Below are 26140 nucleotides of genomic sequence, written 5' to 3' on the forward strand. Positions count from 1 at the left end.
GGGAAGGCTTAGTGTACCTGTTTGATTTGTTTTGGTGTCTGTCACGAGTTGGAAACAGAGCACTTAACGCTTGCCTCTTAATTGAAAGGGTTGTAGAAAGAGAAATGTGATCACCTTCACCATCTGAAAAATAGGAATCAAAACCAGCATGAAAATACCTTTCCCATTTCATAGAATCATACGGTAGTTTGGGTTGGAAAGGACATTAAGATCATCCAATTCCAACCCCTGCCACGGGCAGGGACACCTCACACTAGAGCAGGTTGCTCCAAGCCCCTGTGTCCAACCTGGCCTTGAACACTGCCAGGGATGGGGCAGCCACAGCTTCTCTGGGAACCCTGTGCCAGCACCTCAGCACCCTCACAGGGAAGAGCTTCTGCCTTAGATCTAACCCGAACTTCCCCTGTTCCAGTTTGAACCCATCACCCTGTGAGTATTTCTCATCTCTTAGAGCTTTAGGACATGTTTTCACAAGCAGATCAAACTGTGTTCCAGTTTTCTCTGTCCCTGTAGTACTTGGGCACCAAATGTTTGGGTAGCCACTTCACAAACCTCTCTTGGGAATTTAACCAGGATAAAGCTGGGCTGACACAACAATGAGTTCCATCTTTTTAGCTGGATTTGTACCAAAGTGTGTGGTTGCATAAATGCTTGTAGCACATAGAATTGGGGAGGACAGAACAGGAGCAAGTTGCTTGAGCCAGGGATAAGGTAGGACAGTTTCTTTTGGTGGTAGTTGGTTCAATGAGGTTCTAGTTTTGCATGCTATTAATGGGATTATGATGTTTGATTTAGGGGTTTGGGTTTTATAGGTGCAAGTGCATACGTTCTTAGCTTTTCATAAAATCAGGGTTTTTATGAATTTGTAACATCAGTATTGAATTACAGACAAAATAGCCCCAAGTCTTCTGATTTATTATTGCAAAATAGCAGAGAAACAAGTAGAAAATACCTTCTTTTCATAGTGGATCTGATTTGGAGATGTAGAAATTGCTACTGCGGGACCAAATGGGTACCTCTCAGCTCCATGACTCTCTAACCAGGTTGGTAGCTCTAGCGAGTAGTTCTCACCTATTGTAACTTAGTACCAGTTATGTGCAGCTGCTTCAGGGTAACACTTTCTTTCCTGGTAAAAGTGGAATAGAAAGCCTGAAATGCTGGAATAAAATCTGTGTGTTTCCTCCTGGAAGTTGGAAGCATCAGTTGATACTGAACATGACTCTTGCCTGCAGTCGTTCATTACAATTGAAACTTTGAAGTTTTCCAGATGAGGTTTAAGTGCAGGTTTGATTCTTTTTCTTACTCTTCAGCCTGCTGGTTTAATAGTCCATTTTGATCTTCAGATGCTTTGGAGAAATTTGGCTCTTTTCCACATTGTATTTTGAGAACCTGGAAACTTTTCCGAGGAACTGAGCCTTGTCTCCTTTCAGCTTAAAGACTTCTCAGCTTCCCTTGATTGCGCTCTCGATTTCTGCCAACTTTGTGTTTTCACAAAGTAGGTACATGGCATATACCATGCATATAGTTAAAAAGGGTAAAAGCTGATTTTTCTCTTAGATTCTTCCTTACGGAAAAAAAATGAGTGTAAAAATGGTGGAAGTTAGTTGTTAGGATATATAAACAATATATGCTGGGCTGAGGACAGCATGAAAAACAACTGAAGTGGGGAAAAAAGAGAATACAGATAATAAGCATTGAAAGGTGGTCGTATTCTACCCAGTTAATGTGATACTGAATTAAAGGGGTGTTATACATGTAAGTGGGAACAAGCTTCTAGTTTAAACTATGATTTGTAAAATACTTACTAACCTGCATGGAATTTCTTTTGGATTGTATATTTGGACTTGGCTTGCCCTGTCCTGAATGAGTCTTCTGTGATCCTGTATGTGCGAGAGGTGTAAGGGCCTATTCACCATCTAATTTGGATTAGGTGTTTTGACAGTAGTGCGTGCGAGGCAGAGCATAAGGCAGATCCAGTATTTCTTCTTCACTAAAGAGTATGTGAGGGTGTATTTATACAGTGTTTCACTAAAAATGTATCCTGTCAAAAATGAAGCATTCATCAAAATCCGAGCCATCGCTGTAAACGAAATGAAGTTTAGAAATGCTGCGTTTAGGGGTTTGAAGTGTATTGTCCTGTCCCCCAACCTAAAATCAGACATTGAACATTGAAGCAGTGTGTTTACAAGTGTGTGTATCTATTAGAGGGGAATGTTTAATGTCTGTGTTGGAATTCTCATGTGCTTTTATTCCTCTCCCATCAAGTTTCTGGCTTTTTCTTTTAAACTGTTCCCAGATGTTGTAAGAGATGAAGTGTTTTACAGTGCTGTTAGATTTCTTGAAATCATGAGATCTGTCTCCTGGCTTGTCATAGCCCTTGGGAAATTTGTGCCTGTAGGCTGAGAATGACTGTGGTAAATGTGCAGTGCAGCTTAAGTTCTCCTTCTTCCTTTCATCTAGGGCAGGAGTGGGGGAGAGAGGGAAGTGGGGTGGGCAAAAGCATCCTGTTCGTGAGAGAGGTTTGTAATATAAGCAAATTTGAGTACCATGAATGAAAGGGTTTATCAGAAAATGTGTTTTTCAGTATCTTTGAGTGTATTCTGTCTTTTCTACTGGGAATTAAAGAAATTGCTTCAGACGATGCTGTTGACTTTCTAACAAAGTGCAGTTTTGTCACTTGTTTACTGCTTTTAGTAGTTTTGGTTTAGCGTTCATGTAGTGTATCTAGACATGCTTCTAGTAAGCCTTTTGTAATACACTCAGTTTGTTATGTTAGGTTTAGCCAGAACTTCTGCTAAGAGTCTCTTCATAGGCTGGAATTACTGGGAAAAGAGCTGATAATGTTTCTCTTCCATAAACAGTTGTCAAAAAAGTACTTTGCTTAAAAGACTAAACCTCTTTGGTAACTCTGAAGCCAGAGTTGTTACTCTTGAGGTTTTTTTTACCTTGGGTGTAATAGAATCTGGGGAATGACTGAAATATTTCAAGCCCTATCTGGAGTGTGAGGGGAAGATAGTTGGCAAAGACTTCTAAATAGTATAGTTTTGTTTAGCCTGGAAGGATAGTGTGACTGAAATGACTTCCTGACATTACATAGCTACTTAATATAACCTGTGATAGCATGAAGCTTCACAGTAGTCTGTTTTGCAGGGGGGAATCCAAAATCCTGCTACCTAAATCCAGCTTGTGTAGTGAAGAACTCCGAGTTAGCTATGACTGTTAAAGCAAGGAGCTGGAAGATCTGCTTTGTGTAATTCCACTGGTTGATGCCATACATGAACATGCTGCATGCTGGTCTCGCACCATGGCTGGAAATGCTCTATGGGGGCAAGGGTGTGATAACTTGGGTTTCTCTGAAAGGACATACTGACTGCAAGAAAATCGAGGTTTACTCAGGGCAGGAAGTTAGTTTGGCAATTCCCTTGTTTATTCTGTGTAAAAGCTATTTTGGCAGGTGCTGGTTTCATGAAGAAGTGTTCTAGACAACTCTGATCTGAATAGGAGTTTATCTTTTAGGGAAGATTAATATATCTTAATGTTCTTGACATTGGTAGGAATAAAAATAGGGCATAGAAAACTTCTGCTCTGGAGCACTACCTGTCAGGCTATGACCTATTAGTAGTATAATAGCAGTTTGTACTTCTTATTTTGTCCTTTATAATCTGCTTCCCTCATGCTGAAATGGATATTCAGTTAGTCTCTAGCATGTTGCTGTTGTAGAAACTATCCTTTACTGTCTATGCTGAAATAAAATCACTGGTGTTTTTTGTTCGTCTGTTGTTTTAACTTAGATTTTATATTTCTTTGTGATCTTCAGTCTTGTTAAACAAACTTGCTTTGATTCCTTAGAACACAGCAGTTTGCACAGATGGGGAAAAGAGTTAAGTGAAGATTGCTCTTGGATCTTGCATTCTTCACTGAATCTGATGTGCTGTGTTCTTCAGAGATGAGTTTAGTTTCCTTACGTCTGAAACACTCAAGGAATTTACCCAAATAGGTTGAAAGGTTTCTTTGCTTTGCACGATTTGACTAGCAGAACTGGTGTTCTTGAGAATAAGGCTAGTGAATGTTCAAGGTGCATGGGAAATGGTTTACCATTCTGAAATTCATGTATGAGAGAGCTGGGTGATGAAGAGGTTTGCCCTTGGAAACAAGATGCCAGTCCTTTTTGGCTTAGCACCCTCTAGAAGAAGATGCACATAAACCCAAAGCCAAGCACCCCAAATCACTAATTGCATAAAGCCTCCTCACAGCTGAATAAATGTAAGTAAAAGAAGTATTTATGTCTGTGCTGTAATTCAGGAGGCACATAGTAGTGCCAGTCTTAAAGAGAATGCTTTTGCTTACTTGAAATGTAAACAGCTTTACCAGATAACTGTCATCTTAAGATAGCCCTTTTTGAAATAAAAGACAATTACCAGGCAGTTACTGCTTTTGATTTTGTAATTTAACTGCTCTGTGCCCAAGTACATCATGTGTCTTAAAGTTCTACATACTGAGTGAAGTGCAGAGCTGTCTGGGCTGCTTAAGAACTGATAAGGAAAAAGAACCAGGTATATTTAATTACTCACATGGTAAGAGGTACCTTTGTCTTTTCCCAGAAGCTTGGCAAATACATGTGGGAGTGAGTTAGCAGAGGTTTGCTCTACGGTTGTGATTTCATGGTGAACTACAAACCTGGACATCTGTGAATCAGAGTTGTGAACACTGCTTTGTGACAATAAAACAAATGTAGAATTTATGATAGATGTCACTATAAGGAATTCACATTTGCTTGTTCTTCTGAAACAAAACTGTTAAAACTTTTCCAAGTGTAATGACTAAATCTTGTGGTAGACTCTGAATGTATTCATGACATTCAGAATGATGTTTCAAAATGAAGAGAAAACTCTTCGCTGCTCATGGAACACAAAAATTACAGTAACTTAATATCCCCTCTGTTGAGTAATTTGTGTTCCTTTTGGATTTTTCTGCTGTGGGTTAAGGAATGAACGGCTTTTTGAAAGCCTGATTTACCAGGAACAAGAAGTTCATGTATGATCACTCTTGTGTTCTGTTAGTTTGCAGCTGGTGGGGCTGCAGACAGAGGCTGAAGACAACTAAAATTTGAGATATTTCAGACTTGTAATGTTCCTGCAGGTTTTGGGAAGAGCATTCATTGTACTGGGGATACAATACATGGTAACTGCTGTACTATTGGAAATGAATGCCTGGCATATTAAGGGAGGAAAAAATGCTGCTGAGTTATCTTAATATGCCTGACTATGAATTGATTCAGTCTCTGCTGCTGCTTCTGCCCATTCAGTTGAGCTGTCCAGGCTACAGACAAGGGTTTCCAAACAAGGAAGGAACTGCTGTTACCACTGAGTGAGCTAATACGGGTAGTAATCTTGAACTCCGCAGTATTCTACCCATGTATATATTATATTAGAAAACTAGAACCTAGTGCCTGGATTGGTGTATTACATTTGCAGTAGAAAGCAGGGTAGTCTAAATAATGTAGAGTTTCCATCACTTCTCTAATTTGTTTCTCAGTTTCACCCAGCTAAATTTTTCCTTAGTTACATGTGATTAGAGATCTGTACTTACACTGAGAAGGACAACATATGGTCCTTCTCATGGTCCTACTTAGTCTACGTATCAGGCATTACTCAGTTGTGAAGGAAATCTGCTGTTGATTTGATAGGCAGCTTTGTTGACTGCTGTGTACCCTTGAGAGCATAGAGTACTCAATAAGATTCTTCAGAGCTGGTGTTGAAAACTGGGTAAACTTTAATGGCTCTATGTGTGCAATACACATACAAACTACTCTTAAGAGCTTCTGTATTTCAGGTGTGAATTAAACTGTCATACTGTTCTGTGTATGAACACATACATAGATTATGTGTTCATGTGCACTATGATTAAATGGGAAAGGTTTGATTTTATGCATCTTGCAACTGTGCTGCCTAGAAAGGTGAGATCCTCCTGCTATTTTAGTATGCAGTATCAAGGTGCTGTGTAAACCATATTTGCTGACTGTTCTTGAGATTCTCTTGTAATGTCCACAACAGGATGAAAACCATTGGGGTTTTTGTTTGGGTTTTTCAGTTTTGGTTCGGGTGGGCTTGTTTTGGTTTGGTTTTTATAAATAGGGGTGTTAGAACTGAGTTAAACACTGTGTTTCTATTTGTGTGTAGATTTCCCTTGTAGTTTCAGCTAGAATCATGTACTATGTACATATATTCCAATATTAAAACAGTAAGTGAATTTAAATGTGACTGAAATAGAATTAAATATAGTTAATTCTAATAATACTTTAATTGGAAATGCTGGACACAGTTATTGTTCAGTTCTCATTGTGTTTGGAGGTGTCTTCATTTCAGTGGTGGGTGAAACAACTGTGCTTAAGCTGCTCTCATTTCAAAGCTTGCCATGTAAATATACCGCTTTACTTGGATTTCAAGTTGTTGCACTTAACTGAAAAGAGGAAATATAAGGAAGAGGTTTGGTTGTGCTTGCTTAAGTTCTTCTGAAAGTTTTCCCTTGCAAACTGACATTTTTAATATCAGCTTTAAAAACTCACTAAATAGAGGAAAAAAAAAATCTTTTACTGTCTCTTTCTTTTTAGAGAGGATCTGACGAACTTCTTTCAGGCAGTGTACTCAATAGCCCGAACTCTAACATGAGCAGCATGGTAGTTACTGGTAAGTGATGCCCTTTCAAAGGAGAAATCTGTCATTTATACTTGGACTTATTTCCTATTTACAAGGGGAAAACACTGAAACCAGAATCCGTTGTGCTATAGAGGGATAAACTGTTGTCATGCTGTAGCGATCTTGTGTTTACTCACAAACCTTGGGTATCTGAGAAGGCGAATCCCATAAAACAAGAGGCAACTTTCAGATGTCTGTACACTAAATTGTTGGTGGGTGATGGAATGAAAAATTACACTTGTCTTGCACAGCTGCCTTCAAAGTAAGGAATTGCAACTGCCAAGCAAAGGTAAAGAGCTTAACAACTCCGGGATGACATCCTTTTTCACACGTGGACATCTGTGAGTCTGGGCATGCAGGGAGGAACACTGCCAGTTTTATAACACTGTGGATTCAGAAGAACAGAGTCTTGTTCTGTTTGCTGTGACTGCTAAAGCAGGAAACTTCTCACTTTGCTCCTTCAGCCTGAGATTGCAGCGGTAGAATCTCAGAATGTCAGTGCAAAGTGGGCATGATTGTTCTTTAGGCACATTGCTGCTGATGCTGGCTAGAAAAACTTGAACTGGCACACACTAAAACATCTTCTGTTGCAATTAATACTTCTGTATGGTGAACATGCATTGAGTTCCCTTGGAAGGCTCACTTCAGAGGTCTTTTTCTTCCCCCCAGCTCCAGATGTGGAGGAATTGATTCATGGCATTAGAGAGTGGTGCTGGGCTTTCCAAAGAATTGCCTGGTTCACTGCTTTAATCTGCCTGATCAGTTTTTCTGTCTTTGTGCTGAGCAGTAGAGTAGCTGGTATTAGTAGCAGAGTCTTTCCTTTGAATCTAGTAGTATAAGACTGGGATCTAGGGTGCAATTTCATGTCACATTTAGGGTTGTGATGGCAGCGGTTGCCAGAATGGGTAGTTCTGTGCTTTCTCATCCTACATCCTTAGCACAGGCAGAAACCCTCCCCCAACTCCACATGTTTCTGCTCCATTCTTTATGTTGGATTGCTCATACAGTTGCTAATCCAGCAGTAAACTGTACTGCCAAAAAGTCTAGTTTCCCTTGGAGCAACTTACTCATCAGTCCCATGGCTGCACAATTGCTACATTCACTTTGGGGTGGAGGAGTGTGGTGCAAGAAGAGAGGAGAACCACTTCCATTGGCAGTTCTATAACCAAAGGTGAAGAGATGATACTTCTTTGGAATAGCTCTAAAATGGGATGTAGTGCATTCATAACTCTTTTAGAACTCCAGAACGTTCATTTGTCTTCCCTGCTTTTCTTACTTCCTTCTGCTTCTGAAAGAGGTCCCTTGTTTTCATTTTCTTGATGTCCTCTCCGTTCCTGGATATTAATGCTTCAGCACTTTGCTTTACCTAGATGAGAAACTAGAATGAAAAGGAGTTTGGGTTGTGTGTGGGGGGGAGGGTTTGGATTTGGGCAGTGGGAGGGAGAACACTGTTAACTGAATGTTACCAGATTTTCCATAGATTTTCAGAGAAACTTTTAGTTGAGGAAAACTAAATGCAAGTGAATTTATGAAAGGGAAAAAACCTGAAATATGAATGAATGTCATTATGAGTTTTCAGACCAAAAAATACAGAAGCTTGTCTAAGAAGCCTCGAACTTTAAATAGAAATCCTTTTCTCCTCAAAAAGCTCTTAAAATGAAAAGAGTGCTTTGATTCTCTGGGCACCCTGTGCCAGCGCCTCAGCACCCTCACAGGGAAGAGCTTCTGCCTTGGATTTAACCTGAACTTCCCCTGTTTCAGTTTAAACCCATCACCCCATGTCCTTTTGCTCCAGTCCCCGATGAAGAGTCCCTCTGCAGCATCCTTGTAGCCCCCTTCACACACTGGAAGCTGCACTGAGGTCTCCAGCAGCTTCTCTTCTCCAGGCTCAACAGCCCCAACGTTCTGGTTTTGACCTTGCTGTTTTCAACATCTGATCCCCTGATATTTTTCCAAACACATACCTAGATGAACAGAAGAAACAGTGTTTGTCTTTGTAATCCTCTGAGCCTTATTGGTAAAAGCACAGACAAAAAACCAGTTGTCACTAGCAGTGCCCTGGTAGGCCTGAATTTGGAGCAAAATCTTGTGGTTCACAGCCTCATTTCTTACTAACTACCTACTGTAGAATATTACCCTAAACCAAGTTTTAGGGGTGAGACTGGAGATGTTTTTCAATATGCTCATCTTATCCTTTTATCACACTAACAGTTCCAGTAGGGTTTTTTGTTCCCCAGCTTCCATGCAGTTAGAATATTGTAATACTTTAATGCTTGTATGAATACTCTAGCTCTATTTCTCTTTCTTAGAGAAAGGCATGAAAGGTGCATGCTTTTACTGCCCTATAGGGCGTCTTACATATGAATCCCTCCCTATTTTTGGTGAAAGAAACTTGCAGAATTGTTGGACAGACACTGACTTTGTATTATTGATTATAGAACCACTGGCAATTTGATCATATGGAATTAAGGAAGGTGCTGTCCAAAAGACGTTGCTCAAAGTACAAGGCAATACTTGAGCATTTTCTAACCAGCTTTGTCATCAGTATCCATCCCACAAACTGTATAGATGAGATTGGCAGTGTGTTCTGCTGACACTCACTACAAGTCAAGTGAGTGTGTTAAGTTCCTGTGTGTTTTTTGCAAAAGAACAGCCTTAAAAGAAAGTTGGATAACTGAGGATGACTCCCATGTGAGTTCTTTTACCACATAGTTCTGGTCTTGTACCTCCTGCTTTCCACATAATTTGATTACTGTCCTTAGTGTTGTTGCATTTCATTTCAGTTAAGCATTTCTATTTAAACATTCAAGATGATGCTGCTTTTTCCTCACTGAGTTTGAGCAGTATGGCAGAACATCAGTCTGTCAACACTGAGGGAACAAGCGCATCTACTAGCTCACAGTTTGTTGCAAGGGAGGCCAGCTTGTCATCTTCCAGGTCAGCATTAGATGTTTTAAGTTTCTGACACTGATAAGTTGAAGTTGCATTGTCAAAACCACAGACCTGCTACTTCCTGAACTACTCCTAGTGTTTTCCTTCACCTTTTCTGAAAACATTGTCCAAGTATATGTTATTTTCTATCAGAATCTTGCTTGGTTTGACCTCTTCGGAGAGCACAACCCTCTTGCAAAGGTCTGTGAATTAACTGGTTTTGTTTTGATGCCCAGCAATGACTGGAAAGGCAGTTTAGGTAAACTAAAATATGACCTGGTAAAAGGATTCTGAGAAAACAGAGCTGGAGCCAGGATGTTTCAAACATATTTTTGCCTCTGCATGTTTTTAAAGACCTTAATTACGTGCTAATTAATGTTTATAAGGACCTGTAGTGACAGGACAAGGGGTTCAGGATGGATTCAAACTGACAACAGGGAAAGTTCAGGTTAGATCTAAGGTAGAATCTCTTCCCTGTGAGGGTGCTGAGGCGCTGGCACAGGGTGCCCAGAGAAGCTGTGGCTGCCCCATCCCTGGCAGTATTCAAGGCCAGGTTTGTCACAGGGGCTTGGAGCAACCTGCTCTAGTGGAAGGTGTCCCTGCCCGTGGCAGGGGGTTGGAACTGGGTGATCTTAAGGTCCTTTCCAACCCGAACTAGTCTGTGACTGTCTGTACATTGTAAATGATTGTACATAAATAACTTTTTTACCCTTCAGTGAAACTATGTTCAGGAAATACATAACTTATTTGTTATATGCAACTTAGTTGCTTGTTCTGCAGCTTTTAAATCTAGGGAAATCCCTTCTTTTTAAGAACTTAAAGTGTTTCCTCTCTGCTGGGTTGCTTTTAGGCTCAACTTCTTGTGAGACTTTTTTCTTTTCAGGTGAAGGACTGCCATATGGAAGTTGTAGAAGCAGTTATATATATGAAGATGCTCATGCCATGAATTGCATTGCCAAAACCCACACGCACTCACAAAAATTAAGGGAAGTAGATAAGAAGTGAAAGATGTTGATGAAAGTTTTACAAAATGGCTTGTTAAAGACATGGGGTTGAAGCAGAAGAATTGCCAGGTTTTTTTACTATACATGTCACCAATTTCATTGCTCACATTTGTGTGTTTTAAGTTCAAGCAGTAAAAAACATGTCAAAACTTACTTTGCAACTGAGCTCCCCAAATTCCTGGAGCTTTAAATGATACTATTGATCTTGAACTTGTTTTTACTTCATTAGTAGGGAGTGACTTTGGTAGGTAATTCATTGTAACGGAACACTTGGTACCAAGGCATACAATCAAAGAATGGTTTGGGTTGGGAAAGACCTTAAATCTCATCCAGTTCCAACCCCCTGCCACGGGCAGGGACACCTCACACTAGAGCAGGGTGCTCCAAGCCCCTGTGTCCAACCTGGCCTTGAACACTGCCAGGGATGGGGCAGCCACAGCTTCTGTGGGCACCCTGTGCCAGCGCCTCAGCACCCTCACAGGGAAGAACTTCTGCCTTAGATCTAACCTGAACTTCCCCTGTTTTCAGTTTGAACCCATCACCCCTTGTCCTATCACTACAGTCCGTGATGCAGGTCCCTCTGCAGCATCCTTGTAGCCCCCTTCAGACATTGGAAGCTGCTCTGATGTCTCCAGCAGCTTCTCTTCTCCAGGCTGAACACATCAAAGTAAAATTGGTTATTAGTTAACATTAATGATGCCTAAACATAGGTAATTTACTTCTGGAGCCTGCAAATTGATTACAATTAGTAGTAATTGGAAAGGTCTGAAGGACAGTACATGTGATTGGAAAGAATAAGAGTTTAATAATAGGCTATAATTTAAATTTTTCTATAGACATACATAGACATGTGCATGTGGATGAACTAAATTAATGGTTGGACTTGATGATCTTAAAGGTCTTTTCCTACCTAGCTGATTCTACAATTCTGTTCTATGAGTCTATAAATGTTAATGCTTTGGATGCCTGAACAATGTATCTTCTTAGAAATTAAAAAAACTTTAAAAATCAAACAAAACCCCCAAACCTTCAGAAAGCCTCAGGATCAGAGAAATAAATAGTGGCTTTTATTCTTATTAACTTAGGTAACTTCTGTCTGCAGCACTATGCTGTGGTGATTCATATTTGTACCACTTCAGTTGCATTTCACTCCATCTGTAGTATTTGACATTTTGAAGGGCTGAAGGGAAGTGCATTAGTGTAACATTGAACAGCCACTCTACCATATTCCATGTGTGTTACAGTAGTTGTGTAGAAAACTTCCTCGGTGCCCTGTGGGTTTTGAAAAGAGGTGCAGCCTGTGTGCAGATGTGCCAGTTAAAAGCTGTGTAAGTTAATTTTTTGCTTGCTTGACCCTGTTTACTTCTTTCACAGAATCCCAGCCTGGTTTGGGTTGGAAGGGACCTGAAGATCACCCAGTTCCAACCCCCTGCCACGGGCAGGGACACCTCACACTAGAGCAGGTTGCTCCAAGCCCCTGTGTCCAACCTGGCCTTGAACACTGCCAGGGATGGGGCAGCCACAGCTTCTCTGGGCACCCTGTGCCAGCGCCTCAGCACCCTCACAGGGAACAGCTTCTGCTCAAGAGCTCATCTCAGTCTCCCCTCTGGCAGGTTAAAGCCATTCCTCTTTTCCTGTCATACAGGCCCTGTCAAAAGTCCCTCTCAAGTGAAGCTCAAATTCCTCATAGGTGATACTCTTTGTACTACTCTATTATTGATTGGTCAAGATCCTCCTTTGCACATGGCCCATGTACATGGTAAAAATCCACCTATTACTGCTGATTAGTGCTTTAGTTCAAGTGGCAAGACTTCCACAATGTAGTAGTTGCTTAGCCAGGCAGGGATAATGGGATATAAAGTACTTGGAAGTACCAAGTGTTGCAGAACACACTTCTGCTCCCCAAAACAAGAAAAAAATCCCACCAACCAAACAAGCATAAGTAAAACTGAATATGTAACTTTTTAATTTTAACATTAATGAATTCAGCCCTCGGAGAACTTCGTGTTCTTCGTGTTTTTGTCTTAGTTTTGAGTGTAGTATCTCCTTTTTTATGTTCTTTCTCCCAAACACTTCAGAAGTTCAAGCTAAAGAGAAAAGCTGGAATTTAAAGGTGGCCGTACTAAAACAAAGTTCCTGTTCTGGGAACCTGTTGGTACTTTTGGAAAAGTTTGTCACTGGCTCAGACCAAAGGTCTCCTCTTCCTATATTCTGTCTGTGACACCAAGCCAGGTATATATATATATTTAAGAACCTCAGAAACAAAACCACAGTGGTTTTTCCCAAGCTGGTTGTTTTATGCAGTTGATTGTGTTCAGGCCACAGCAATATTTAATCTTTCTGTCTGGTCATAATCCCCTTTTGTAAACTGGAAGGGAGCTACAAGGATGCTGCAGAGGGACTCTTCATCAGGGACTGGAGTGACAGGACAAGGGGTAATGGGTTCAAACTGGAATAGGGGAAGTTCAGGTTAGATCTAAGGCAGAAGCTCTTCCCTGTGAGGGTGCTGAGGTGCTGGCACAGGGTGCCCAGAGAAGCTGTGGCTGCCCCATCCCTGGCAGTGTTGGACACAGGGCCTTAGAGCAACCTGCTCTAGTGTGAGGTGTCCCTGCCCAGGGGATCTGGATGATCTTAAGGTCCTTTCCAACCCAACCATTCTGAGTCTATGATTGTATAATTCCATTGCTTTTCTCTTGGTCAGCTATTTCCTGTATGGATATGTCTTACATTCCTCTTGTTGGTAACATCAAATTTCATATATTTAGCTTATGTGAAACAAGAAGTACTTTCCACATTAGCCGCAACAATAACTAATACTACTAGTAAGCTTCTTGTCTTTAATGTAAAAACTGAAAGGAAAGGATGAAATAAATGTTTCAGGAAAGCCTAAGTATTTACATTTGGGTTTGTAGTTGGTTGTTGGTCTGGACCAACAGTTGTGAAACAGAGATTGACTCCTTCAAAATGGATACTTATTAGTCAATGATTTCACTAGTGCAGAGAAACAGGGGCTTAGAATCAGCATCTTGTGATGAATTTTAACATACTTTCCCTTTATTTCCAGGAAATAATAGGTGAAAGCAACTTTTTACTGGATGCAAAATCTCTGCACGTAGCTGCATCATTGTATTACTATATTAGGACATTTTTGAACATGAAAGAAGGTTATTATAGAGAAGAATCCCACATCTAAAAGGCTTTATATAGTTTCAAGGTTAATGATGTATTTTTGGCCACAGAACGCTTTCGAGGGGTTTTTTTTTTATTACTGTTTTTCAAGGAATACATAAATTGTGTGCAAAGAGAAACTCCTTTTGGATGAAATCTTAACTACAGTGTGTTTTCGAAAGTAGTTACTAGCAGCAAGTAAGTTACTCCCTGTTTGCCAGGAGTTAGGCTGAACTTTGAGATCAGATTTTCTTCATTGAATCTTCATAGCTTGAACTATTGAATGCCACAGACTTGGAGTATGCCTTGTGTACATTCCACTTCATTTTATTGCTTATTTGGATAGGTTTCTGTGTTTAATAAAATAGGAGTTTCTAACAAAGAATGCCAGGGACCAAAGCAGTGTAGATAATGGCCATTTGTAGGCTTTGTCAGCTCCTAAGCAGTCTACTTACAAACTTTGGTTTATGCTAAATTGAAGGAACTCTGTGCAACAGGGATGTGGCTCAGGTATCAGTTATGCTTAGACTGGAATATCCTATTTAGGTAGGAGAATAATGCTTTGAACATCATTAGTACAGAGGAGATTTTGTTAGAAATAGCTGATGTCCCATGGAACCTGGATTTTTCTTCTCTTTGGTGCAGAGCCAGAGAGGGTTTACCTCAGTGCAGTGGCTGTTACAGAACAGGTTTGGTTTCGTTTTGGGTTTCTTTGGCAGTCTGAACTGACTATAACCATCCCTGGAGGTATTTAAAAGATATGCAGGTATGGTGCTTGGGGACATGGTTTAGTGCTGGACTTGGCAGTGTTAGGTTTATGGTTGGACTCAAGGATCTTAAAGGTCTTTTCTGACCTAAATGATTCTGTGATTCCAGGTTAGATTTCTGATTTTTACTATTTTAATTTTTAACTCTAAGGCTGTAATTTAACAAATGAACTAATACTAACACTGTGTTTGGGCCATGCTGTTCTCACAGTGATGGTTATTTATTCCTCTAATATGGATATTGTAAGCATTACGTTCTTTAGTCCTCCTTTATATTTGTTAAAAGTGTTAGCAGCAAGAGGTTTGAAATGGATCAGGCTTTTTGGGTCTGGTGGAAGCCAAGCTTACCTGATGAAATAGCTCCTTGCCAATAAGCTTACAGTTTAGGAACAGTTCCTCAGTAGTAGTTAGTAGTTCTTACCAAATCAACTGGGTTGGGAAAGACCTTTAAGATGATCAAGTCCAACCTTTACCCTGGGAGTGAGGTTTCCCCCTTCAGCATCCCCTCGATGCAATGAAAGTTCAAGAGCTGTGTGAAATGCAAATGAGAAAACCAGTTATTCAGGTAATGCAGTAATTATGAAAGGAACATTTCTTTGCAAATACATACACTGGAGTGATTCTGTCTGGCTAGGGATGCTTTTATTAGTAACACTGCGATTACCTAAAGCCTAATCCAAATACAAGCTGTAGTTGAACAAAACCCCACTCAAATTCTTGAACGTTATGCTGTGGAAAAGTTAATCTGTCAAAATGATATGTTGAAAACCACACAAAAGATAATAGAGCTCCATAAGAACCCATCTCATGGTACATACTTTTCTGGTGACGTACTAAAACCAGAGGTTTCTTACCAGGCTCAGAAAACCTTTCAGTTTGAAGCCTTGATTTTCACTTTCTCATTTCTCATTGTTAACGTTTCATACTTAGTTTTTGAAACCTGTATGAATTCAGATTATTTAGAAAGCTGAAGTATGACAGGCGCTGGAAATCTAGTTCCAGTATCACTGTCATTCTTTTGTTCTTTGCAAGTTTGTTTGTAATGTGTTGCCTGCAATTCATTGTTAAGCCTGACAAACTTTGCAATATATTCTTCGAGTTTTTTGGCAGAGATTTAAATTGAGAACTAGGGAAGACTGTTGTGTGATGAGCCTCAGGTGAAAAAGAAAAGGGTGTTTTCTGTCTTTGAGGATTAAGTGCTCTACTGTGTAATTTTGCTACCTGGAAGCCCAGTCTCACCATGTTTACCAAAGGGATAGAGGTTAGAGCCTTGGGTAGACTAACAGTGGACTTCAGATCCTACTTCACACTGTGGTTTTTGACATTTCCTTCTGTGTTCCATCACTATTTGTCCTTCTGTGCAGCAAACCAACATAAAATACATATTATTGCCTGGATTTGACCCTTCTAGCATGGGCAGTTGGAGGTAACTGCTAGCTGGATTTTGACCCTTTCCAACGTAGTTAGGTTTGGGTTGTTTTGGCTGCTATTGGAAGTTGGAAAAGACTTAGAAAGTGTTCTGCAGTGCCAGGACTTTTTAAAAACCTCAGTTCTGGAGTATCTTTTTTTTTGGGGGGGGAAATAGGAAGTGAAGGGATGACCTGCCTCTAAGGCATACTATTTTTAACTAAGAGAATAGCTTGAATTTTACATTTAGCTAAATCTAAAGATAGATAGCTGAAGTGGAAGGTGGAAACATTCAAATTAGAGGTTTAGCTGTTAGAAGAAGCTAGAAGGGAGTGGTGGAAACAGTTCCTGATGTATAGATGTGTCCTTTTCCCATTAATTCCTTTAATGGAACTATGGAGAATGACCTTATTCTTGAAAACGTAAGACATAGGTTCACAGGTTTAGTCGGAGACCCCGAGTTTGCCAGTTTTCCTAATAGCATTAAACAGGTGCTTAAATACCATACCTGGTTTGGCTTTTCAGATCCACATCTGGAGCGTGGATGTTCTTGACTTGTGAAAATAAGAGTCCATTTTGTTGTGTGCTTTTAATCTAGAGTAAGCTGGCTTGGCTTAGGCAAACAGAGTTAAGAGCTTGAATTCTTCTTTGTGTGCTCAAGTCAGTCAGAAATGAAAGCAGTATTTTTACACAGGGAACAAGATTAGGTAGAAATGACTTTCCTGGCACCAGTTCAGAATGACATTCTGTAGTTACAGCTGAGTGAGAACTGAAGACTTCTTCATTCACTTCTCTCTGCAAATTGCAGCCATCAACTTTCTTACAAGGATTTAACACCCGTAAATGCTTCCTATTGATTTCTCTCACACTCCCCTTCCCCCCTTTATTGTTTCTGCTTTTTTAGTGAGTAAATCAAAGTAGCCCTGTACTATTTATTTATTTATTTATTTATTTTCTAATCTTCTTTGGTAGAAGCTCTCAATCCAAGAATTTGAACCCTAACAGTGATAGATCTTTTTCTCCTAGTCACAGTTGGTGTGGGTTGTTTTGGAAATACATGGGGCTATTCGAGTGCTCTTCTAGCCTGTAATCTGAGGTTGAGTAGCTCATGCATGTTTTATAGCCAGAAGTAGAAAAAGGGAAGTCTTAACACTTGCTTCTCTCATATGTAATTGCGTTCCAATTTCCAGCATTAATTAATTCATTAATATCCATATATCTTAGGACACTGTTGTTCTTTAGCTCTTGGCTCTAATTGTTACTCCACTGACGTATTTGTAGGCAGCGGTTGTATTACTGGCCGCCTTTCCAAAGCAAGCCTTCTTCCATCCAGCTGGCTAGGAACTCCAGCTGGAATTTTGTCCAAGAATTCTGGACAGCATTCCTAATAATACCTTTCAGGTGCTTTGTACAATGATGTTAATGCTTTCCTGCTTCTTCTAGGAAAATCTGGTCTGGCTCTTCCCACATCCCCTTCCCCTGTGTTGGCTGCATCATGTTTCTTAGTTGTTTTTTTTTCTGTCAGGGAGCTTGTAGTTCATAAGGGATAGTTTTGCTCTTAGTCCTTGAATTGTGAGGCTCAGGATTTCATCAGATGTTTGTAATATCAGTCCTCCGGGTCATCCCCTTTCTCCAGTGTGATCCTTCTCAGCATTAATAACGCTTCCTGTCTTGCTTTGATACTTCTCTGCTTTCTGTGTCTGGTTCCTTAGTGCAAACAATCCTTAAAGCTTCCCTTTCGAAGCTCTTCTAGTAACTATTCACCACCATTTTTCTCCTGAAAAACAGAATTCTGGGTAAGCTTTAATTGTTTGGGGTTTTTTTTAATAGAATTTAGAGTTCTTATGCAAGCCCTTCTGAGTCATCATTAATGCTCTTGCATGGTATTACATGAGATACTTCACCGAGAGCTGAAAAGGATTTGGGTTAGCCTTGAACACACCTTTTCTGAAGCTATAACATCTGTCTCTTCAGAATTTGTTCTGAACCCTTGCCTTTTATTTAGACCCAACTAAGAGGTGGCTTACCCCAAAATGATATTTATAATGAAAACCATTTTATCAGTCAACTTTTCAAATCTAGTCTGACTCTGTCTTTCAGCAAATGGTAATGACACCAAGAAATTCAAAGGGGACGTTAAAATGGATGGGGCTCCTTCTCGTGTTCTTCATATCAGGAAACTGCCTGGGGAAGTGACAGAAACAGAAGTTATTGCTTTAGGTTTACCTTTTGGTAAGGTGACCAACATCCTGATGCTGAAAGGGAAAAATCAGGTAACTTGTTGCTTTCCATTTTTCAGTATGCTTTCTGTGTAATGTCAAAATAGGCTGTTAAAATGGTCTTGAATAAGTCATATAACAGTAAGTATTAAAACCAAAAAGCCTTAGTTTTTTCTTTTATGAACTTAGAGTGTCTTCTAGTAAATTATGGGGGGGAACAGGGTATGTTGGAGCTGCATATAACAAAAAGTTAACTGTAAGATAAAGAGTCCTGCATCTTCAGAGGTGAGTTTTTGGGCCGGTAGACTTGGTATACAGCGAATGACATCTGCAGACTGGTATTTGTTACTACGTGTTGTCATATGCTTTAAGTGTTTTATATATGCTGCTAATATGACTATTATCTGCCTTGTAAATACTGAAAATTAACTGTTTAATCACAGGCATTTTTGGAACTTGCCACAGAAGAAGCAGCTATCACTATGGTGAATTACTACTCTGCTGTGATGCCTCATCTTCGGAACCAACTTATCTATATCCAGTATTCCAATCATAAAGAACTGAAGACTGATAACACACTTAACCAGGTATATTTACTGTTCTGGAGTATTACAGATGCAGGCAGAAAATGAGGCTTAGCATGTATTCTTGGCTTATGTGGTATATGTTTAAAGCAGTTTTGTCTACATTCTAATGCTACTGTAGTCTTCCGTATGATCATTCTGCTTTGTGACATTGAAGGAGATTGGCTTTCTGTGTGAATTTTCCATTATGATGAAACCTGGGGAGGGAATTCTGACAAGGGCCTGTAGGGACAGGCCAAGGGGAATGGCTTTAACCTGCCAGAGGGGAGATTGAGATGAGCTCTTAGGCAGAAGCTCTTCCCTGGGAGGGTGCTGAGGCGCTGGCACAGGGTGCCCAGAGAAGCTGTGGCTGCCCCATCCCTGGCAGTGTTCAAGGGCAGGTTGGACACAGGGGCTTGGAGCAACCTGCTCTAGTGGAAGGTGTCCCTGCCCATGGCAGGGGGTTGGAACTGGGTGAGCTTTAAGGTCCTTTCCAACCCAAACCAGTCTGTGATTCTGTGATAGCTGTTGCCTTTAGAAACAATAGTAATCTGTTGAAGGACATCTTGGTTCAGATCAAGTATAGTACTGATTTTCCTGTTGATGCTTCTAAACATTTCAGTTCCTTAGAATCTTGCGATAGTTTGGCTGCTAAAGGTACTTCTTAAAAACTGAGATCTTTTTTTTTTTTATCCCCCAAAATGTCAGTGATTAAAACAAATACCTTCATTTACTTAGAAAAAAGAGAATAGAGGATGAGTTCTGTCTGCACATCTAGTGGGTGGACATAGTCCTTTAAGAAGCTTTCCCTTGCGTTGTCCTCGGCTTCTCTGCTAAAACTCTTTATGTACTCTATGTGTCCACCTTCTCAGTGTAGAGAATGTGCTCAGTTTTCAACAGCTGTTATGCCACCATACACATTAATACCCAATTTGAACATATTCCCAGGTCTCTATTCCTTCAATTTCAAACTAAATAATAGCAATAGGTACCTGACAGTAAGTATTCTGTTACTGGTATCTCCAAGGCATTCTATACAACGCAAGGTGGTTGGCTATTTTTTTTTCTGTAAGGAAAAATAAAGGTGGTGCAGATGTAGCTTGTAGTCTTCTTTTGGTTTAGATTTGAAATTGTCTTTGTTTCTGCATGTTCAAGCAGGAAGATCTAAAGAAGTCGGTATTTAGTCCATGGAACTGGAAAGATAAGATAAAACATATGAAGAGGAGAGCAAGTGTCTCAGTTATAAAGAAGATAAAAAAACCCTTTAAACATAATGAAAGTAGTCAAAGTTCCATTAAGCTGTTTTATTCTGAATTCCTCAACAATAGCAGCCTCCAGGACTGTACTTGGAATGAATTGGCTCTGAAGAAAACTTAAACAGTCCATTTTGAATCTGTTTTCTCTCACCTCTATAATTCCATGTAACCCCTTTTCCTGTGAGACATCAAAACACAGAGGAGCATTTAAACTCCTTTAAACCAACCATTTTTTACCTTGTTTTGTCTGGTATCTAGACTGAGGAATTGAGATGACAGTGACCTCTGTAATTCTCTGTAATCATTATGGGTTTAGTCTTTCTGCACAGACATTGCAACGTTTGGAAAGAAAGAAATACTACATTTGGGAAGAAATAAATATCAGATAGATTTTATCCTTACTTGGTAATGTTAAGTCCTGTATTCGTCCATGTATTCACATTAACTTTAGTGGAATGAAATAGAATGTATAAACATAGATGGGTAGTGCTGGCAAGGGTCAGATGTTAATACTGGCTTCACCGATGTTGGTTCTTTTGAGTATACAGTCTAGCCCTTTCCAGTCACTTGAAGGAGTGAGTTTTAATTCCCATGTACTTCTCTTGTGCTTACAGAAGGAGTAAGAAATAATTATGCAACTTGGCCCAATATCTGGCCAGCTTGGAAGTTATATATTTCATACATTAGGGAGAAAAGAACATGTTTGTTATCAGAAGCTGTCTTTACGGTTGCAGTACTGTTAAATGTAGAAGTAAATCTTGTTTTCCCAACTAGTGTTCACCAGGTCTTTATGTTTTTTGTTTTGTTCCCCCCTCACCCTTTCCTTACTGATTGATTCCTTTCAGTATGAGGATTATCATGTAAGTTGTAAGCTATGAAATCATGTAGTAGCTCTAATGCCTTTAAAATACGCGGTATGCATTCATATGGTGGGTCTTACTTTTAAGTGGCATGCTCACCTGTCTCTCTGTTCGGTATCGTTCTGCTTCATAAGGCTCCTGCAATGAAAGTATTAAATGGAACCCCTTTTTCCTGCACTTTTTCTTTCTCAGGAAAAGACATCTAATCTTTCTGATGCTGTCAGTTTGGGCAGTGGAAGTAGTGACATAGCTGTGTGGTTTTGTGCTGTCATCATGTGGTTTCCGTTGGATTTCTAAACCCCTGCTTGTGTTTAAACACCCCAAAATCCCCACCCATGAAGAGGATTTTGTTTTTCTGAAAGAGGGTGGATAACAAACACCAGTTTGTTTTAACTCTCTGGGGATACTACTTCCTGACATTTGTCAGCCTTGTGTATGATTCCACTGTGTTAGAGCTGAGAAGTTCGGAAGCGTTACCTTAGCATTAGCCCTTCCTATCAGCGTTCTGAAATGGCAGGGAAATGTGAACTGTAATGGAATGTCCTGGAAAACAGGTTCTATACTTCTGGTTTCTATAGGCTTGTGGGTTTTTTGTTGGGTTTTGGTTTTCTTGAAAGGAAAATAAAGAATCTTGAAACCTTCAAAATCCTCGCTTACTTCATCCTTACGAGTAGAAGTAGGACTGATTGATACTGGTGCCATTTGAAGCCCCTCTTTACTGTGACATAAGGGTTAATTGCTGTTTTCATGTGTCTCTTCTCACAGAGTCAGACTGCATTGCACTTTAGTTGTGTTCTGTCTGTAGCTCCGAGTTTTAAATCAGTGGCCAGTTTTCTGTTTCTTACGAAGTTAACTATACGAATATTGCTAATTAATTTCTAGCTCTCCTCTTGAATTATTAACCAAGCTGTCTTCTTGTCTTGTCTTTTTTGTTTTGAAGCGGGCCCAAGCTGTTCTTCAGGCAGTGACAGCTGTGCAGGCAACAAATGCTCCCATTAGCGGGACCACTGTGAGTGAGAGTGCAGTGACTCCAGCTCAGAGTCCAGTACTTAGAATAATCATTGACAATATGTACTATCCAGTAACCCTGGATGTTCTTCATCAGGTAAGCCCAATTTCTTTTGAACTTGAGCTCTCATTTGGGAGGAACTTGTGTGTAAAACTTGACCGTGTTTCTTTGGCAGATATTCTCTAAATTTGGTGCTGTATTGAAGATAATCACATTCACAAAGAATAACCAGTTTCAAGCTTTGCTGCAGTATGGTGATCCAGTAAATGCACAGCAAGCAAAACTAGTAAGTAGAGTTTTCTTTTTAAGGCTGGAGACCTAAATGCTTGTAAAATGCTAATATAACATTAGGATAACCTGATGACCTTAGTAGTTGTGTGAATTCTTTGAGATGAAAAAATAGTTGGGAGGTATGATACTAATATTGCATAAAATCAGTGTTTGAAGATACTCTGTTTAAGGGTTCTATGTCTGAAGACTTGTATACATCTATAATTATGACCAAATATTTTAATAAGACTTCACATATGCAAGAGTGCCTTGGTGCAGATGTCAGCAAGCAGTAGAAATGTAGGCTGTGATGTTGGTGCAGAATTAATTCACTCTAAGCAGGAAATTCTGTAAGATAGAATCGTAGAATGGTTTGTGTTGGAAAGGACCTTAAGATCATTCAGCTCCAACCCCTGCCACGGGCAGGGACACCTCACACTAGAGCAGGTTGCTCCAAGCCCCTGTGTCCAACCTGGCCTTGAACACTGCCAGGGATGGGGCAGCCACAGCTTCTGTGGGCACCCTGTGCCAGCACCTCAGCACCCTCCCAGGGAAGAGCTTCTGCCTTAGATCTAACCTGAACTTCCCCTGTTTCAGTTTGAACCTGTCACCCCTTGTCCTGTCACTACAGTCTCTAATGAAGAGCAAATTATTGTCGGTTGATCCTTTCTACCCATCAAAACAAAGATGTGATTTGTGGGTTGGATATAGATTTGTATAAGTATTTAATTATAGTATCCTAAACAAAATTACTTGGACTTCATTATAACCATAAATGCCCACAAGAGAGAGTGCAGTCTTACTCATGGGATCAGCCTATGAAGCAGTTTTGGATGAGAGACAGGTGAGAGCAGGATCTTACTTGTGTTTTCATGGAGGTGTCCCTGCCCATGGCAGGGAGTTGGAACTGGATGATCTTAAGGTCCTTTCCAACCCAAACCATTGCATGATTCTACGAAGCTCTCCTATCCTGGGTAGGAAAGGCAAGAACAGGTAACTGGTTTTATTCATTATAGCAGGAGAGAGCCTATGGATAAATTAGGACAGATCAACAGCACATAATCTACACCAGTTGTTTGGGATTAGTTGAAGGGGGTAATTGAATGAATCTGTGGCAACAGAAAAGGTGAACGAAAGGGAGAGGCTGGATTTTTTTTGTTATATTGATTTTTCAAGCTAAAATGGAATCAGTTTCTGTTTTCCAACCTTCCCATAGAGGCTGGATTTGTGGGAGGCTGATTCAAGTTGATGTGCTGGTTCGGTGTTGCTTGGCAGCACAGAAAGTGCTTACTGCCCGTAGATGACAGAATAGCTGAGAACTTGGAGCAAAAGTGAAAAGCTTGCACCTCAGACTAAGTTGGCAATGAGTATCTCTTAGTAGAGGAAAAAAAACTGCCTTAGTTTTCTGTTCTTGTAAGGAGTGATGACCGTATTGAAACCAAGACCTTCATGGTGGAGGATGGTCATTTCTGTCCTCATCGCCAAATGGAATACTGGTTATTGATTAAAAAAATGCTTTAAAAAGGTGGTCAAGGCAGGAATCACAAAAGCTAAAGAGGTTTTCAAAAAGCAGAGAGGAAGCTTTCATGCTGTTGAGAAGAGTAAAGTCAGCCAGAATAAAGTCACAGGAATAAAGATGATTTGCAACTTGATTTACAGTGATGTAATTTAAGATAATCTACCCCTGCAAAGCAGTCTGGGAATACTTGTATATTTAGAGTATAACTTAAATTAGGGATATTCTTTTCAGAGATGAATAGTGTCAAAATATGAGATGGTGGTCGAGTAGAGGGAGATGCAAGGATGTCACTGTAATGGGTAGAAGTTTTGCTTGGATTGGATACACCTTTCATATTTTAAGTAGGTTTAAAATAGTGCAGGAAAGATCTTTAACCTACAATGGCTGCAGAAAGCAACTGAAGTCATTTAGGCTCCTATTTGAAACACTTCATAAACAGTTGGGTGCTCCTGTGTTTGTTGCAGAGTGTTGTAATTCAGGCCTGATTTGTGCTTGGGAAGTTATTTTGTCAGTGACATGTTAATGCTGCTTTTAAAGTGCCTTTCTAAAGCACAATAGGACATCGAGCGATCACATTTCTTTACCTTTTTTGAGTCTTAAGTATATCAGGAGATTTAATGGAAAGATGACATCTGTGCAATGGCCTGTAGTGATCTGAAAATCAATCAGTGTAATTCTAGGAATACATTATAAGGAAGTAACAGAATAACAAAGGATGAGGTATGAGAACGTATGGAAGGAACCCAAGGATCTCTTACTGTTGTTGACTTCTGACAAAGTGGTACTAGGTCATGGGTTACTGTATGTATTTATTACTCCAGTTCTTCATGTTTTGATTAGGGTAGCTGTTTACTAGTGGTAACTCATGGGTGAATGATTAACTCATTGAGTAGGTGACTCCTGCACGTACAGTCATTGTCAGAGTGATCTTGGAGCCCATCTTGGTGACAAATTGAAATAGTCTTCAGTTTATAGTTTCATATTCTAGCCAATCTATACATAAATAGGCAAAATACTGAGAGTAATACCCACTGCAAGTATTGAAGAGTGCCAAACTAGAAGGAAGGTTTAATTTTCCCCCTCTCCTCCCAAGCTAATAGAATAAAGTAGGTACAGTTCTTAGGGTTGAGCTACTGTGCTCAAACACAAAGTGCCACCAGAAGAAAAGTACTTACAGTCAGATGATAGGAAACCCCCCTCTGGTTTAAATATATCTGGAAATAGAGTAGAAACAAGAGGTTGTGGTGGCTACATTTCAGTTGCAGGTGTTCAAAATGAAAAGCATGCTAAAAGAGGAAAGAAGTTTTCAATTTCTTTTCCATCAGTTCTTACTATAGAAGATAATGGGGAAATCAGAATGTGGCCTTAATAGAAATTGAAGACTTATTAAGGAAGTTAAAGAGCAATTTGGAAAACTGAAGGGCTGGAAGTACCAAGGAGAGATGCTATTCATTTGAAGGTTCTGAGAAACCAGTGATACTGACAGGAATGTACAATACCAAGCCTCTGTGGGACCACTTTTACTATTTGAATGAGGAAGTAGTGAAGAATAGCACTGCTGCCTCACTAGCTTTATGAGAAGCTCATTTGCTTTTGAGGTAGGTGATGGCTGCACTAATTTGTGTTTCATCAGCACCCTCAGATCAGAGTGGTACAGTGAAGGTGACAAAGCTCAGGTTCTGTGCAATGCAGCAGCCCAGCCATGGGTTGGAGAAGGTGCTGAGTATGTGCAGTAGCAGAGCACATTGACCTACTGTGCTAATTGAAGCAGAAGGTGATGTCCTCTAGATGTCTGCATGCATGAAGAGATACTCAGATATAGCTCATTTCCATAGTAAATGATCAATACCTTCAGCATAACCAGCAAACTTAAATATTTTTAAGTTTGAATAGCAGTAATCTGGAATTCTATAGAAAGATACTGACAGTTACTAATGCCTCACGTCAGGAGAAGTAACTGAGACATGTATGTAGTGCATGCCAGTCATCTTGGCCCAACAGAGGTCAGAATGGAGAGTGTCTGTTCTAGTTGGCCTGTAGGTGATTCAGAGTACCTCTCCAGAGATTCTGCTGAGGTTTGACTCTACATCCAAGTTGTCTTCCTCCCTGTTGATGTGAGTGACAGCTTCAGGGTTGCTCTGCACCGGTAGCAGTCTACAAAAGATGTCTGCTAGACTACATTGCCCTAACATCTGTAATAGGAGCTTCAAGGAGTCATTGCCAGAGTGGAAAGCAAGGACACCTCCAGATAAGATACTCAGCTTCAGGGCAGTTATCCATGCTTATTGCATTCAGGCTTTTCAGACATCTTGAATCCTTAAGAGCACAACTTGTGCTAGGAAATGGTAAGTTTATATCCCGGCATGATGTGCTGTAGTATGGAATATCCCTTTGGCTGCTTGGGTCAAGTGTCTCAGTTGTGCTTCTTTCCAGCTTCTTGTGCCCCTCCTCACTGGCAGAGCATGAGAGACT

The 26140-nt window shown here is 40.1% G+C and overlaps 1 protein-coding gene across 4 annotated transcripts in view; it reads left to right on the plus strand.

Moving 5' to 3' along the window:
- Positions 1-26140, plus strand: part of PTBP2 (polypyrimidine tract binding protein 2) — a 42108-nt gene that overhangs the window by 4962 nt on the left and 11006 nt on the right. For 3 of the 4 annotated variants that reach the window (XM_010013489.1, XM_010013497.1, XM_010013505.1), the window contains exons 1-4: positions 18030-18245; positions 18635-18778; positions 21811-21975; positions 22055-22165. In XM_010013489.1, the coding sequence (XP_010011791.1) occupies positions 18114-18245; positions 18635-18778; positions 21811-21975; positions 22055-22165 (552 nt within the window). In that variant the 5' untranslated portion in view covers positions 18030-18113. Of the gene's footprint in view, positions 1-6610; positions 6687-18029; positions 18246-18634; positions 18779-21810; positions 21976-22054; positions 22166-26140 lie in introns of those variants that run through there. The other variant, XM_010013481.1, reaches the window with a different exon arrangement.

This window comes from Nestor notabilis, unplaced genomic scaffold, assembly GCF_000696875.1.
Source record: "Nestor notabilis isolate BGI_N333 unplaced genomic scaffold, ASM69687v1 scaffold23450, whole genome shotgun sequence".
In the NCBI taxonomy this organism is placed as follows: domain Eukaryota; kingdom Metazoa; phylum Chordata; class Aves; order Psittaciformes; family Psittacidae; genus Nestor; species Nestor notabilis.